The sequence below is a fragment of the Taurulus bubalis genome, assembly GCF_910589615.1.
Source record: "Taurulus bubalis genome assembly, chromosome: 2".
Lineage (NCBI taxonomy): Eukaryota > Metazoa > Chordata > Actinopteri > Perciformes > Cottidae > Taurulus > Taurulus bubalis.
The window spans coordinates 40,765,314-40,780,213 of NC_136590.1; the positions used below are offsets into that span (position 1 = coordinate 40,765,314).

The 14,900-nt window shown below is 40.6% G+C and overlaps 3 protein-coding genes across 3 annotated transcripts in view; 1 reads left to right on the top strand and 2 right to left on the bottom strand.

Moving 5' to 3' along the window:
• Window positions 1–1,512: 1,512 nt before the first annotated feature.
• On the bottom strand, window positions 1,513–3,194 carry atp5l (ATP synthase, H+ transporting, mitochondrial F0 complex, subunit g). The gene is made up of 3 exons (XM_079236519.1): window positions 3,071–3,194; window positions 2,500–2,660; window positions 1,513–1,714 (listed from the first exon to the last, which is right to left on the bottom strand). The coding sequence occupies exons 1-3, from the start codon at window positions 3,120–3,122 to the stop codon at window positions 1,616–1,618; spliced, it is 312 nt and encodes a 103-aa protein (XP_079092645.1). The 5' UTR covers window positions 3,123–3,194; the 3' UTR covers window positions 1,513–1,615.
• Window positions 3,195–4,664: 1,470 nt separating this feature from the next.
• nherf4b (NHERF family PDZ scaffold protein 4b) lies at window positions 4,665–9,552 on the bottom strand (the record flags this gene model as incomplete). The annotated part of the gene is made up of 11 exons (XM_079237923.1): window positions 4,665–4,700; window positions 4,806–5,021; window positions 5,134–5,340; window positions 5,470–5,666; window positions 5,757–5,961; window positions 6,110–6,246; window positions 6,329–6,533; window positions 6,616–6,827; window positions 6,912–6,976; window positions 7,605–7,623; window positions 9,459–9,552. The coding sequence occupies 11 exons, from the start codon at window positions 9,550–9,552 to the stop codon at window positions 4,665–4,667; spliced, it is 1,593 nt and encodes a 530-aa protein (XP_079094049.1).
• Window positions 9,553–14,680: 5,128 nt separating this feature from the next.
• cltca (clathrin, heavy chain a (Hc)) overlaps window positions 14,681–14,900 on the top strand; it is a 31,260-nt gene continuing 31,040 nt past the window's right edge. The window contains exon 1 of the mRNA XM_079238006.1: window positions 14,681–14,736. Coding sequence (XP_079094132.1) covers window positions 14,695–14,736 — 42 coding nt within the window. The 5' untranslated portion in view covers window positions 14,681–14,694. The remainder of the gene's footprint in view (window positions 14,737–14,900) is intronic.

The following is a 14,900-nucleotide window of genomic DNA, read 5'->3' on the forward strand; positions in this document are numbered from 1 at the left end:
ACTGCAATAAAAAAGGTAGTGACCACTGTTACTACAACTGTGGGTAAACCATTAAATGTATCGTCAGGCAACAGCAAGGGTTCTGTTCTGACTGAATATTGTCAAAAGTTCTATATATGCCAGAAAAGTTGACATTAACTTCAGATAAATGCATTGAGACACTCTACAATAGGACAGAAATATGCTAAGTACAATACATACACTGGTATAATTGTCCAAACAGCGACTCATTCACACCAAATTATGTCTAAAGCTCATGATGTATATTTATCTACAGATTTAAAGCTCTACATTTCTGGTTAGTGCACAAACGTTTAAGGCAAGTGCAAATCCAAAGTATTCATGACAGAAATGAGAAGGATGTGTCAAGTGTAGTATCTTGTTTCTTCATACAGTGCATAAGCATTCACAGCCTATGCCATGACACTCGGTTGCATCCTGTTGTCATTGATCATCCTTGAGAGGATTATACAACTTGATTGGAGTCAACCTGTGGTAAATTCAGTTGATTGGACATGATTTGAAAAGGCTCACCTATATAAAAGGTCCCACAGTTGACAGTGCATAAGAGCACAAACCTAGCCATTAAGTCCAAGGATTGTCTGAAGACCTCCAAGACAGGATTGTGTTGAGGCACAGATCTGGGGAAGGGTACAGACCAATGTCTGCAGCATTGAAGGTCCCAATGGAAGAAGTTTGGCACCACCAGAAGTCTTCCTAGGGTTCGCCGCGTGGACAAACTGAGCGATCGGGGGAAAAGGGTCTTAGTCAGGGAGGTGACCAAGAACCCGATGGTCACTCTGACAGAGCTCAAGCGTTGCTCTGTGAAGGGAGGAGAACCTTCCAGAAGGACAACCATCTCTGCAGCACTTCACCAAGCAGGCCTGTTTAGTAGAGTGGCCAGACGGAAGCCACTTTTCAGTAAAAGGTGCCTTGGTCTGATCATTTAGTTTCTCAAACCATGAGAAACTAAATTATCTGGTGGGCAATTTGGCAAATAATGGGCAATTATCTGCCAAAGGTGCTTCAATAAAGTATTGAGCAAAGGCTGAATACTTATGTAAATGTTTGCAAATAGATTTGCAGAAATTTCAAACAAACCTTTTCCTGTCATTTTTGGGTATTGTGTAGAATGAGGAAAAGATTAATTTAATCCATTTTGGAATAAGGCAGTAACATAACAAAGTGGTGTGTATACTTTCCGGATGCATTGTACTGCATCACCTGCTTTTCACAGAAGACCCATTTTTTACAAGAATGAAATTCAAGTTTTCCAGGTACATAAAATAAAACCCATTGGAGGTTCCTTGTGACATCACGTTTTACAGTGATACCAAGAACAGTGTCTCTCTTGTCAAACAGTGAGCAATACCAAGCTCCTGAATCAGCCAAATGTTTTATTTACACCCGAGTGTTTCCTAATGTGGTGTCAAAAAGGTCGCTGAGAAAAAGGACCATGTTTATAATCTATACATGCATTCTAAAAGAAAAAACAAGGAGTCACAAAACAAGTTATTTTAAACAATAGATAATCTGTTTATTGGTTCCCAGGATTCTTGCAGGAAGTTGAGCGTACAACGCTCAAATGGAAAAGAAAAGCATGACAGTCCAAATTTCAGACATCATAGCCAACGATGCCTTTTTTGCCAATGCACTCTCCAATGTAAAACCACATCAACACTTCAGTTGCCACCAGTCCATTCCTTAGAGCATCCTGTGAGGAAGAAAAGTAATTAGTTTTGTATGCAGAAATCTATCCAGTAAAACGTGATATTAGCCACCAATGAAAATCTTGTCTGTCATTGTTTACTTTGATAATTGCTAAATCATGTTTTGATTTTGTACAGCACAGACTATCAATGACAAGAGACCAAACACTTTTGCCAGGTACCAAGATTCCAAAATATTTACGGTCTCCTGACCTGTAAAAATGTTAAGACATGTATCACGTCTTTCATCTTTTACAAAATAACAATTTAGTTGGGGGTCAATGGGTTTACAGTGACCTGCAAATTGCAGGAATTACCAAAAATAGATTATAGACAAGTACACGCTAACCTAATTGCAGCGGATTTGCCAAGATTGAGGTGTACTGCTGACATCTTGGCCTCCACTATTAAGTTTATCAGAAAATATTTTCTAACATAGCTTAATAAAAAAAGATGTTCTCAGTAAGGTCTGCGAGTGTCAGAAACATACAAAATAAATAGTTTTTGTGCCATCAAGGTTGTATCAAGGTTTGCCGATTTAGACAAATCAAATAACAATTATGCATAGCTAAAGCCTTTGAGGAATAATAACTTTTTGTCATTTCAGTGAACATTTTGTTACAACCTTCAAGATGAAGGACACTTGCAAGGATTTTGCACGATAGTTTTTGATAACATGTCCTTGCTATATTTTGTACCGATTGCGAGGACACTGACACACGTTCTCTTCATCACACACACGCACGCACACGCACACAGAGCAAGGTCTTCCTGACAATAACACACGCACCTTCACTGTGATTTGACCGAGACGTCCTGACTGGAAACCCTTGATGAGGTTTGCAGCCCCCTCGATGGCCTTGGGGATCTCGGCAGGGGAAGGTGGGACAAGTTCAACGCGGGCATAGTACCAGAAGGTCGCTAGCCGAGGTTTTGAGAAGGTGACAGCGGCTACGGGAGAATAAATACTGAGATTAGTCAGGTGCAACTTGCCTACGCCGCGGCTCCAGTTAGCTTTGAGCTACGGAGCTCATAGCATGTTGATTAGTAGCTTTAGCCACGTAGCTAGCTTAATATAGCTTATTCTTAATGGGTGTAAACAATAAAAGTCACGTGTGTTAGCTGGCTAAAACAACTATTTAGTAAGACAAGAGGAAAGCAACATGAACTATTACTGCAGTGTCTCTGTGCCGAATAGCATTAGCTAGCTAACGTTATACCCACTTCATTCAATGGCTGGCTCAGTGTTCCTGACAGCATCGGCCTAGCTCACGTCTTGTCAATAAAGATTATACTGCCTACGATTCAGTCCCCCATTGTTAAATACATGCTAAGATTAATAACACAATACATGTACTTACCCCCGAGCAGGGTTGGTACTTTAGCGACCAGTTTTTGCACTGCCTGTGCCATGTTGAACCGTTTGTCGATGCTATCTGCGCTCCCGGTTCCTGCTAGCCAAATGAATGTCACCTCCAGACGAAGGACCCCTGTCTTTAAGTGACCGCGCAACTGCCTGTACAGAAAGAAAGCCTGCGTCTCTATAATTATGGGTCGCATTTTAAATTAAATGGTTGTGTGGCGCAAGTAACATTTGAGCGTTTCCAGAAATTCAATATACTTTGAGAATAACATTTCCTCATTTTCCTTGATGTCCTTTCCTACCTTATAAATCAGTTATACAATTTAGCTCATTAGAGGGGAGCTAAACAGCTGATTGTTTGCCCCAATGCCACTAGAATGGGTAGTGAACTGTATTGATTTATTTTTGTTTGTTTGATAGTTCTCATACTTATTAAAATAGGTAATTAATTGTTAATACACTTAAATAGAGATTCAAGTGTATGAGTGACAGTCATTGTATTTAAATAGTTATCCCAGTGTTGGCTATTCACCAAGAAGATGTGAGATATTGATTTATGAAAAATGTATGAGTCATTCTGGTTTACCTTTCAAGGCCACATGACTGACAAATTATGAAATCAACGACTGTTATTAGAATAGAGAACTCAACATCACCAAATTATGTCATGGTCAAATAGACAAATACTAATATTTGGTCAGATCAGTTACATATAAATCTTAGTATATGTTTACATTTAGCTGAAATACTTATTGTGCACATCCCCACTGTTACATTTGTCTAGAAACTTGAATCTTGTCATGCTTTCATTCATTTTCACGGCTAGATTATATTTGGTTGGTCAATATTCATAAACACTGATGTTGCACAACATAACAAATTAGTTTTTCCCCTTACTACTATATTTGATGCTAGCTTTGATCTCAATAAACAAACACTCTGCAAGGTTTTAATATATGTTTTATACTTAATACTGTCTGTAAAACACACACACACACACACACACACACACACCTTCATTCCAATGACAACAATGTAATTAACCCTTTGATATAACATAATGGCAGTATCAGTTATTTTCATTCATCACCAGTGCTTCACATTACTGCTGATCAAAATGATAGCTTTTTAAATTTACAAATCAGTTTCTAATTCCTCAAAGCTACTGGTTTCCATTCATATTTGAACAATAAGAAATAGATAGATAGATAGATAGATAGATACTTTGTTCATCCCCAAGGGAATAATTATAGTATAGATGATGGTCCTTTAAGACGTGCAGCATTATATTTATCCTGTATTTCATCTGATTGAGATTAAATATGTTGGCTAAATGTTTTACATCACTGGATGTATAATACTGTACCATAATACACTTTCATATCAAATACACATTATAACATTTCTTCAACTGACGCCATTGCAGTTTAATTTAGCTCATTTTATCTGTTTCATCCTATGATTCCTTTGTAAAACCTGATTTGATTAAGGCAATCTTGACCAATATAATAATAGTAATAATAATAATAATAACACATTTTTCTTCAGTAGACATATGGGACGGTTGAATGTCTTCAGAATGTCTTTGACGCTCACAAAATAGATATCTCATAATTGTCTTCCTCCTGCTGAGATACAAACAAGAAGATATATGTTAAATATTGTGGACACTGATGAATTGATAAATGTGTAAACATTATGTGGTAGATAACATTAAAAAAAAAGTTGTTTACCTCACTGTCACTGATATCTCTAGTAGGGGTTTTAGTCTGCTTCAACTTGTTGTAGCCAGTCTTCTCCATGACTAGTAAGGTAATAAATTGTCCTCCTTTCTTCACAAGCATAATCACATCTTCCAGATACTTCTCCTCCACATTTTGTCCATTGACTTCCATCACCACATCCCCCTCAAGCAATCCTGCACTCTGCCCAGAGCCCCCAAACGCCACCTAAATATAATAAATAATATAACCACATTTGACCATCAATAATAATATCTTGGCCTGCTCTCTTCTGGTTCTTTTCGCCTCAATGACGGGTAATGTTGTATTTCCTCCCTACCTGGCTGACGAAGCTCCCAGGACCCTGGGGGAAACAGCCCAGGTTAAAGCCAAACCCCAACGGGCCTCTTTGGAGAGAACAGTGCCGGGCCTGGCAGGAGCCGATTTCCTTTTGTGATAACTGCTCCGCTGCAGAGGCTGATACGCTGCTCTCCTTTTCTCTCTCAATAGCACCATCCTCACTAAAGAGAAGAGGTGACAGGCCCAACTGCAAAAAAAAGCAAAGAAATGGTGCACACTGATCTTTATCTGGATGTTAATCCGCTCAGGTATGGTTTCCAATCATTATGCATTCATTTCTATTGGAAAAGACACTTATCCGGCAAGCGAAGCCCACCTGGGTGTAAAACTCCAGCCCCTGGAAAGTGATGGTGGTGAGGGAGACCTGTTGTCCACTCAGCCTCACTCTGTCCACAATCTCCTCATGCATCAGTGACTCCACTGACTCCCCATTGACCTCCAGCAGCAGATCTCCATCCCGCATGCCCGCCCGCTCTGCTGGACTGCCACTGTTTATATCACGCAGCACATGAACTATAAAAAGAATACATCAATATTTAAGTGAACGACTTGAGTCGAGAAGGCCCGTGTGGGATTTTTGCACACCCTTTTTCGTCCTCTTACATGTGCGTCCTGATGGCGCCTTCTCCAGCCGAAGGAGTAAGCCGTACCCCTCAGACCCGGAGACCAGGTGCAGCTTTCTGGCCCTGAAAGGCAGGTTATGTGGAACGGCCATGCTGGGCAGGATGGGCATCCTCTGTCGCATGTAGTTCTTCACACTCTCAACGTCGATCACCAAGATGGTGATGTGATCGACACATTTTTTCATCTACAGCACAACGATATTAATGACTGATAGACGAGGCTGGTCATGATGACTTCAATCTGGTCATGGTTAACAGCAAAGCAAAGTACAGCAAAACAGTCGTGACTTTACTTAATCAAATGTTTATTATGAAAAAAGGCTGACTTCATACCATCCTGCTGAGAGCAGAGTGTGTGAGGTCGGACACCGTTGCTCCGTTCATCCACACCAGGCGATCTCCCTTACACACCCCGACCTTTTCAGCTGCACCACCCCGCACCAGGCTCACAGAGAAGCAGCCTTTCTCACCTACAGAACACAAACAGGGCGAGCAACTGAATAACACACGTCCTTCTGTCATTTATCTAATCTCAAAGCTTGGACTTGTTACCTTCCACGGGCGTGAAGTTGATGCCCAGACCTGAGGCGGGATCCCTGGTGATGTGGCAGAGTCTGGGTGGTTTGCAGCCCTCCCCCTTGTGAGCTCGGCCCAGACCTCGGAGGTCTTGACCTCGGGACACAGCCTGCTCATACTGCTCCCCGTCCAACACTAACAAACATAACTGCTGTCCACTTAGCCTTATTTTCTTAGCCACCTGATTCATGAAAAAGAAGAAACAGCTCCAGTTAAAATCAATCCAATCCTGTCACTTTGATACTAAAGGAAGCTCATCTTACCTCAGGGTAAGGGACATCGTCAACATGGCAGTTGTTGACTTCCAGAAGCCGGTCTCCATCTTGAAGGCCGCTGCGCCCCGCCACCCCTCCTGACACTACATTTCTGATTATGTGACCCTGGCGTCCCTTTTCCAACCGCAGATGGAAGCCGTAGAAATCCCCTTCGTCTTGTTTAAGAACGCACAGACGCGGGCTGAGTGTCCACACAGAGTCTGAGCCGGGAAGAGACGGAGAAGTGTCGTCAGAGCAGAGTTACCTCACGGTCTGGGACACAGAAGATATTTAGACGTGTCTACCTGCGTCTTCCGTGGTGACCATCACTGGGTTGTCTATTCCCTCTTTCGGATTAAATGTAAATTTACTGTAAAAGAAGAAGTTAGAGACATTTCACTTAAGTTTTAGTTGCAAACTAATGACTGTTAAATGTGCTAATTTGGTAGGTATAAGAACAAAATAAAATGAAGTGCACTATTTTCCTTTTGTTAATGACCCTCTAAACTAAAAGTTTAAAGAGATAAATTCGTAAAAATGCAGATTTATTTTCTGAATTTCAAAGAATTCAATTGCATCAATTACAAACACATTACACTTACTGAGCATATTATTGGCACAGCCTCACCTTTTATTATCACTACAACAAGAGCATTTATCTATGAACAGCAGGCCTTATCTTGGGCCCAAAGTCTTAAAGATTACTATGTTCCAAAAGTCATCATGCCAAGTCAATCACAATTTTCAAAATTCATGTCAAGCTGTATTCTTAAATTTAGTGTGATAGATTTTGGGGAGACATGAATGTGTCATTTTGTTTTTCAGGTTAAATGTCCGACTCTGCTCTATACTGTGCCTGATCATCCTAACATTATTCTTTAGTAGCAGTATAGTGTCCACGTTTAAGTTTGAACTGACACTGAAATAATGATAATGATTTCAAAATGTATGAACATTGGAACAAACAATTAGACGACAAGAATACTTACTCTGTCAACCTTGTGATTTCCATCAAACCTTGAAAAACAGATGGATTTAATAGCTTTAGCAGCATAGCATTCCGGTCGTAAAATTCACAATTTACAATATTTATCAAACATATTGCTACTCATACAACACATCCCAGATCAAAGATTTAGCAAATTTAGCAACAGGTTTCAGATATGATGATTAACTGTCGATCACATGATGGTATATGATTCTGAACTTACAGCTCTGAACGTCTGCGCGGCTCCGTCTACTAAACTGTGAGGCATCGGCTTCACAGTATGATTTGCGTTTGAGCCTTGGATGACTAGCTGCTGACTTTAACTATCAGGGAAAGGCACCATAAAACCGTTGTTGACTTTATGTAATTATCTTTAGTCTTTGGCCTTTCTCAAAGGGGAGTGAGTCAAAGAACATCAAAAACTTTCCCGTTGCAAATGTCCAATGGATATGTGACGGATAAATAATCAAAACTGACCAGCAGTCAGTCAGCTCTTTTTACATAAGTGGATTATTGTATCAGGACATTTTAGATACAATGATATATTTGTTTTTGTCAGTTCATCGGTTTAAAAGACAAATAAAGGGATGTGACTGACACTCATTCATTTTCATTCCTTCTTTTCTAATATCCAGGTTGTGTGCCACAGGGATCCATTTTGGGCCCGGTCCTGATCACCATTTATGTAAATGTGGTTGTCTCATCTGTGTAAAATTCACGTTTACACAGACAATATTGTTTTATACAGTTTTACTGAATCTGTTTAACTATTGTATCTCTCCTTTAATGTTACTGAATGAGAATAAAACACAATGCTTGCTGTTCTCCAGATGCAAAAATTATAGATTACAATAACATATATATTTGCACTATTTCACATTGAGAGTCATAGAATACAAAAATGTTAGCATTTGGCTAAATGATACATTCACATTTAAATATCACCTAAAAAAAGTTGCCGATGAACTTAATGATGCATAGTTTGTTTCACCAAAACAGAAGCTGGAGAGAGAGAGAGATTGTTGAAGCAACTTTGCTCTCAGATCCGGATTACGGGGATGTCAACATGCAGCTGCCTGCCCCCTGAGCCAGGTTCATTGCTGGTGGTCATTAGAACACTCACTGCAATCTATATGGTAATGCTGGTCGGCCCTCCCTGTCTGAGGGAAGTAACTCCTAGTGACACTTGAATTTGCTCACCCTTACTCATCTGACCACAGTGGCAGTGAGTAGGAGGACAGCCGGCGCACTGAACCTCCACTGTCCTCACACTGCTTATCTATTTGGCTCATCATGGTCAGTGACACTGAGTCCTTGTTGCGCTGACACAGTGTCACGGGTAGAGACAAACTGTTATGATAATGTAACACAATTAGTAACTCTTTGCTCCCAGAAGAATTCCATCTCTCCTTCGTCTAAGTAGCGGAACAGCTTATACCACAGACAGCTAATGCAGAAAATGACTCACTGTTTGCTTTTCTCGACCATAAACCTTTTAATATCCTAGAGCATAGTGGTCCTCTATATAAACACGAAGACGAGCTGCTGAAGCTTGATGGGATGTGACTATTGTGAGTTGTGAATTATGATCACAATTAGAAATATCCCTTTTTTTTCTTTCTTTTAAACACTGTCGGAACAACTAGATTCAATTTATTGAAGTCAAGCTATAGAAATCAAGTGTTCTATTTCAAATCTATATTTCATTCGTCATATAGGCAATCTCCTGAATCCTAAATGCCGCACAGTAGAATACCAAAATAGCACAAGCATGAGAAGAACTTAAAAGCAGAATAAAATCTACGGACAGAAAGGACAACATGAGAGAGCTGGACAAAAAAGAATATGGTTTTTCATAAATTACCTGCACTTGATCCCATGTTGTGTCTCTTTCCCATCTGGTCAGCAGTCTCCCACACAGAGGAATGGAACAGAGTGAGTGCTGTATGTTCAAACATGTATTTGGACCGCAGAGAGACTCCTCCCTTTGAAGGACGCTCAATGTTTAATCTGTGTGCGAAATTTTGAGCACACACATTTATACGTAAGGTCTGATTCGCATTGCGCTGTGGACTGCAAGTACGAAACACAAAACAAGGTTGTTCTTTTTGTGTTACTCTGGGAAAGTTCTCAGAGTTTGCATGTGTGTGTACCACATCTGTGCCATGTTCCCATGAGAATAACATCCAGGACTGGTGTCAAGGCCAAAAGCTCGGTGACGAGTCGCACAAACAGACTAATAGGCCAATAAAAGTAACAAAGGAGGGATTTATAGGTCGGTGGAGCAGGAGGATCGGTGCTGATCAACATATGAGCATGACTAAGAACTGAGTGACTGGAAGTGCAGCGAAAAGGAGGGTGATGAGAAAATCAAAACATTATTCTTGGTGATATCTATTTCACCTGAAGGGTTCCAGGAAGCCTTATAGACACTGCATTGGAGATATTTTCAGTTTATTGCGATGCCTTTTCAAGAGAAAGATTAAAAGACAGTCAGTGTTCAACAGTTGGCCCTCTCGGGATAAACAGGAGATACAAGGTCAAAGGGAAGAGTTGACTTCCACTATCTTTGTTATGAGTTCCAGATGAGATTTCAGAAATGCCAATGAGTGCTAACCGGGCTGTTTTAAACATGCAAATCTGAAAATGTGCGCCAGATTTTAGTTGTTACTTTTAGACCAATACGAGTTGTAATGACGAACAATGACAAGTTTTGTGAGGGGAGAGCAGCTGCGATTCAGGGTGAACTTGTACAGAGTCCAACTGGCATCGCCATCTTGGAGCATGGCAAGCATTCCGATGCTGTTGGGGACGTAATGTGTACACGGCTGCAGTACCTCCATGTCACAAAGTCACAGAAGTTGAAGAGAAGCTTGCTGGTAGAAGTGCCACCCCCTTGAGAGTGCGCGGTCCTCGAGGCCCAGCAGGTGGCACTGCAGCATCTCCTGAAAATGACCTTACTCTTTGTAGTAATACCACCATGAAGGATGGACGTTCATTGATAGGGGACTTAGAGTTGTCCCCCTTTAAACTGCACCAAGTTATACAGTTCTAATGATGACGCCACTCCAGTGTGGAGTGGGCCAGTGTGTGTGAATAAAACTACTTTGCATTAGTGTTTAATCACCCAATATTAAGATGCATTGTGTTAGCATGAGTCCTTCATATCTACATGGGGAGCGGGTCCTCTTCACAGAGTCCGCCATGTTTCTACAGCAGCCCAGAACGGACAAACCGAACACTGGCTTTGGAGAGAGCCTTTCACGTTGTTGCGTCACCCGAAGGCCACCGTAGGTTCTCTGACACGCTCAGTAAGGGAAGAGTGAGAGGAGGGGTGTTCAGTTTGTTGTGCAACCAGACCCCGAGATGAGACTGAATCCCACACACTGCTGGTTTAAAACTGTATCTAAACCAATAATGTCTAATTGAGGCCTCGGCCCACTAGATGGCCACACATTCCTAATGAAATGTTGGCCATTTGCATTACAATTACACTTATGCTCAATTACAAATGAAACTTGTATTTGTTGGAACTTGAACATATGCTAGTATTTGCAACCAGCTAAGTCAAGTCCTCAACGTTTGAACTCTCTATTCAGGTTTTGAATCCTGGCATTCAGTACAACGAGGGAAGCTGACTAATACATATATGTAATCAGTGCAAAGACAGCAACAGGTCCAAACGTTAAGCAGCTCACCATCCAGATCTTAAATCAAAATGATTTCATTGGTCCCTCCTCAGACTGGTATTTGTGACCAGTGACCATTCTTCCTCTTGCTTGCGAGGTGCAAAGGCCCACGCACAGTCAATTAGTAACTTCTCCTTCACTGATGTTCAAAGGTTAGGCTCCTGTATACTACGAGTTTGTGAAAATGAATGTGCAAGCATTTGTCGTGTGTGTTATGGTAGTGATATAACCATCCCCATGTGACAAGGAAAGAATTTGATTGAACTTGAATCTGCTAAATGACAGACAGAGAAAGAGAGAAGAAATAACAGAGACTGTATGTTTCTACAGTATGTTGGTGTTATAACCCCTCCCCTTTTAAAATGAAGTGGGGAGAATGAAAGAGAGAGAGAGAGAGAGAGGGAGAGAGAGAGAGAGAGAGAGAGAGGACTTTTCAACCCTGGTTCCGGATCCATGTGTCAGACCCGCTCAGTCATCCCTGATGGGATCCTCCCAGCCACAGGAAGACACGGAGCTCCCATCTGTGCCGAAATCCTTGCCAAAGCACTGGAGTGTACTAACGGCCAGAAATCTGTAAAGGAGACAGTTACCTTTTTGTGAGCATGACCCGGTTTGCTGCACATATTGCAAGTCCGAGCATGGTTGCTCCTCTGTCGGCCTCAATTGACTCCTACCTTAAATAAAGATGGGGACATGTTTGTTGCAGAGTCTGAAGATAAGGGCAAAGGCTGCAGAACCACCAGCGCTGCCCTTCATTTTGCATGGAGCCCGGGGCTACGCTCAGCCTCAGCGGGCCTGTGTGACATCCTTGCACAGAATCCAAAGGCCACTCTTTTATCGTGACACACATGGCTTCTCTGTTAGTGTCTGAGTCTCGCGTTTCCTCGGCCTGTGAATCCATAGCAACAGCAGCGTGAATGGTCTATTCAGGACGGCCTCCACTGCACCCTATGCCTCTGAGACTACACGCAAACAAATTACATAGTTGGTTTAGTCCAGGTTTTTTTAGACTCGGTCCCAGGTGGAAAAACAATAATTAAATCGAAGGAGAAGAAGAATAGGAAAACTGTTGTTTATGTTCCATGTAATCCTCTGTTGTCTGAGTAGTGACTAATTATTATTATTATTATTATTATTAGTAGTAGTAGTATAATTTATTTAACACAAATAGGACAATGCAGGTTTACAATGCATGAATTATTTTTTGAACAATTTAAAAAAAGTATAAACTGGTGCCCCCACACTTCCCCTCTACATATGATTGTGAAATGTTTGGGTTTGTTTCTGTTTTCTTCTTCTTCTTCATGTGACGGGGTCTTGTCTGAGTAATTTTGTCCAGAGGGTCATTCTGGACGGATCATAATCCAGATGTTGTTTGGTAGGACACTAACGCTATTGGGACAATACATTATTATTACACCACAGAAAACAGAAAAAAAAGTCATCATCATCACAGGGAGTTTCAACATCATCTCTTCTAGCCCAATCTAATGACATTCATTATATGTGTTTGAACCATAACTTGATTTGTTGTCTGTTAATTGATCTGAAATTAAATTGTCTTGATGCACAGCACGACAACTGGGCATTTGGAAAAGCAGTTGGTGTGAATGAGTTCTGGTGTTTAATTAACAATTAAAAAAATGTTGTTGCTGTCTTAATAAATCTAGCGTTTACACCTGAAATACATGTTCATGTTATTTATCCGAAAGAAACTTTGAACAATGCACAAACATCTGTCTGCACTGCTTGCAGGACATATTTTTGCAACAGTTTATCTCTATCTTTACTGATGTTCTTTTAACAAGAGGGTTGACTTAATTTTGCTGTTATTATTGCCTATATGAACGCAATGAAACATTGTATGAAAAAATGTGAAATTGCAGTCATTGCCTCTCTATCTAGAGACAAACAACAATAATCAGTTGACCAACATGTGAGGGCAACCTTATTTATGATGTGGTCTATTTTATATGTATATACATCATGGCGGCCTTGCAAGAGATAGTACTGCATTCTTCAGGCATCATGATATGAGATTGACAAATGCCAAGTACTAATTTTTTTTCAGTAGCCATAATTGCTGGCTCAGCATAATGACATATCTGCTAAAAGGTCAGCTTGTTTTCCCAACATTCAGTTGTAGATTGAGCAATAAAGTAACATCCTCTGCCAACAAAAATTGTGGATGTAAAAAAGGGAAATGATCACTTGGGTGCATACTCCACCCAACAGATATTGCATGCTTCTGACAAAAACAAGCACTACAGACATTGGTGAAGATGTCATTATTCTGTGGAATATTTATCAGATTGTCTTGAGTAAATGACATGGCGCTCATTTTTTATTTCATTTATTTACATTTGAAGTAACATTTCAGTGTAGAAAATGACAATCTAGTTATCAAAAAGTAGCTACATCTTCATAAATTGCTTTGCTTGCAAACTTTTATAGGAATAGTTTGTGTTGGACCATGTCAGTGAGAATCTGTCTGTGTATCTACCTGTTGCGAAAACAGTTACTATAAATACTACAGTGTATGTTGAAGGACATTAAAACATACATGCAGAGACACATTTATGTACAAAAGGTTTGTTGCCAATATGTGTGTCGATAACATCAGCATTGATGAAAGTTCATTCCTATTAAAGTAAATCGTGGATATATCCCAGTAATCAACCAGTAGTCTAAGATAAGGCTGAATGGTATTTTATGATCATATGATAATAGAGGATGTGAGTCATACTGACGAGAAGCATATGCAAACTAATTTAAATAAAATTGTACGGTCATTTAGGACTAGATTAAGTTGAACGTCTGTCTTGAGTTCAGAGTGTTCTGATTGGCTGAGAGGAACAAGTGTACATACGTAGGGCTGACGTTAATTTACAAAGACGAATGATGTGGCAAAAATCAAAGGGCGAATAGGAAGAAGTAGTTCCAGTTTTACATTTATTTTTGTCTATATATATATGTGTGTCTAGATCTTGTGTTGCTGTTTTGTAATTCAAAGAGAATATTAAACATATTAAATATGTCTAAATGTACCAGTGAAATAGTGATTATACACGCCATGATGCACTTTTAAAAAGTGTGACTGCGTATTCATCCGCCGAGTGAACTTACATTTCCGGGATGTTTTCTCTGCAGACCAACCTCCACCGCCATTGCAGGTCCAGGGAGTCGGTGTAGTGGCAGTCGGTTGTTAGCCAGGGGAAGCCCGCAAGTAAACAGTTCAGGGACGAATTAAAAAGTACCACCACACCGACAGCAGGTTTTACACAAGGCTTACACTTAATTCATTTGGACTTTAGACTACAACCCCCCTGGCTGTTCGGCTAGCAGCTGAGAGAAGAAGCCGTAATTTGTTAGCATTAGGAGAAACCGGAGGAGAGTGAGAGAGGAACCGCCATGGCTCAGATACTGCCTATTCGCTTTCAGGAGCACCTGCAGGTATGTAGATGAATGAATGGTTAAATTGTTTGGTAAAGTTTTCTTTCGGTCGTATCACTGCGAGGTTCTGAGTGGCTCAGGGGACTTTTCAAACACAAGTTACGGCTTGCTAACAAGCTGAGTTAGCTAACGCGAGCTATGCTAACTAGCTTGGCAGGGTGGAT

Bases quoted from the DNA above. Each gene is read 5' to 3' on its own strand.
- atp5l (XM_079236519.1), bottom strand. From the start codon at position 3,122: ATGGCACAGGCAGTGCAAAAACTGGTCGCTAAAGTACCAACCCTGCTC. The intron at 2,661-3,070 runs GTAAGTACATGT...ATTCTCCCGTAG, and splicing joins AGTACCAACCCTGCTCGGGG to CCGCTGTCACCTTCTCAAAA. The intron at 1,715-2,499 runs GTGCGTGTGTTA...TCTTCCTCACAG, and splicing joins TCGGTCAAATCACAGTGAAG to GATGCTCTAAGGAATGGACT.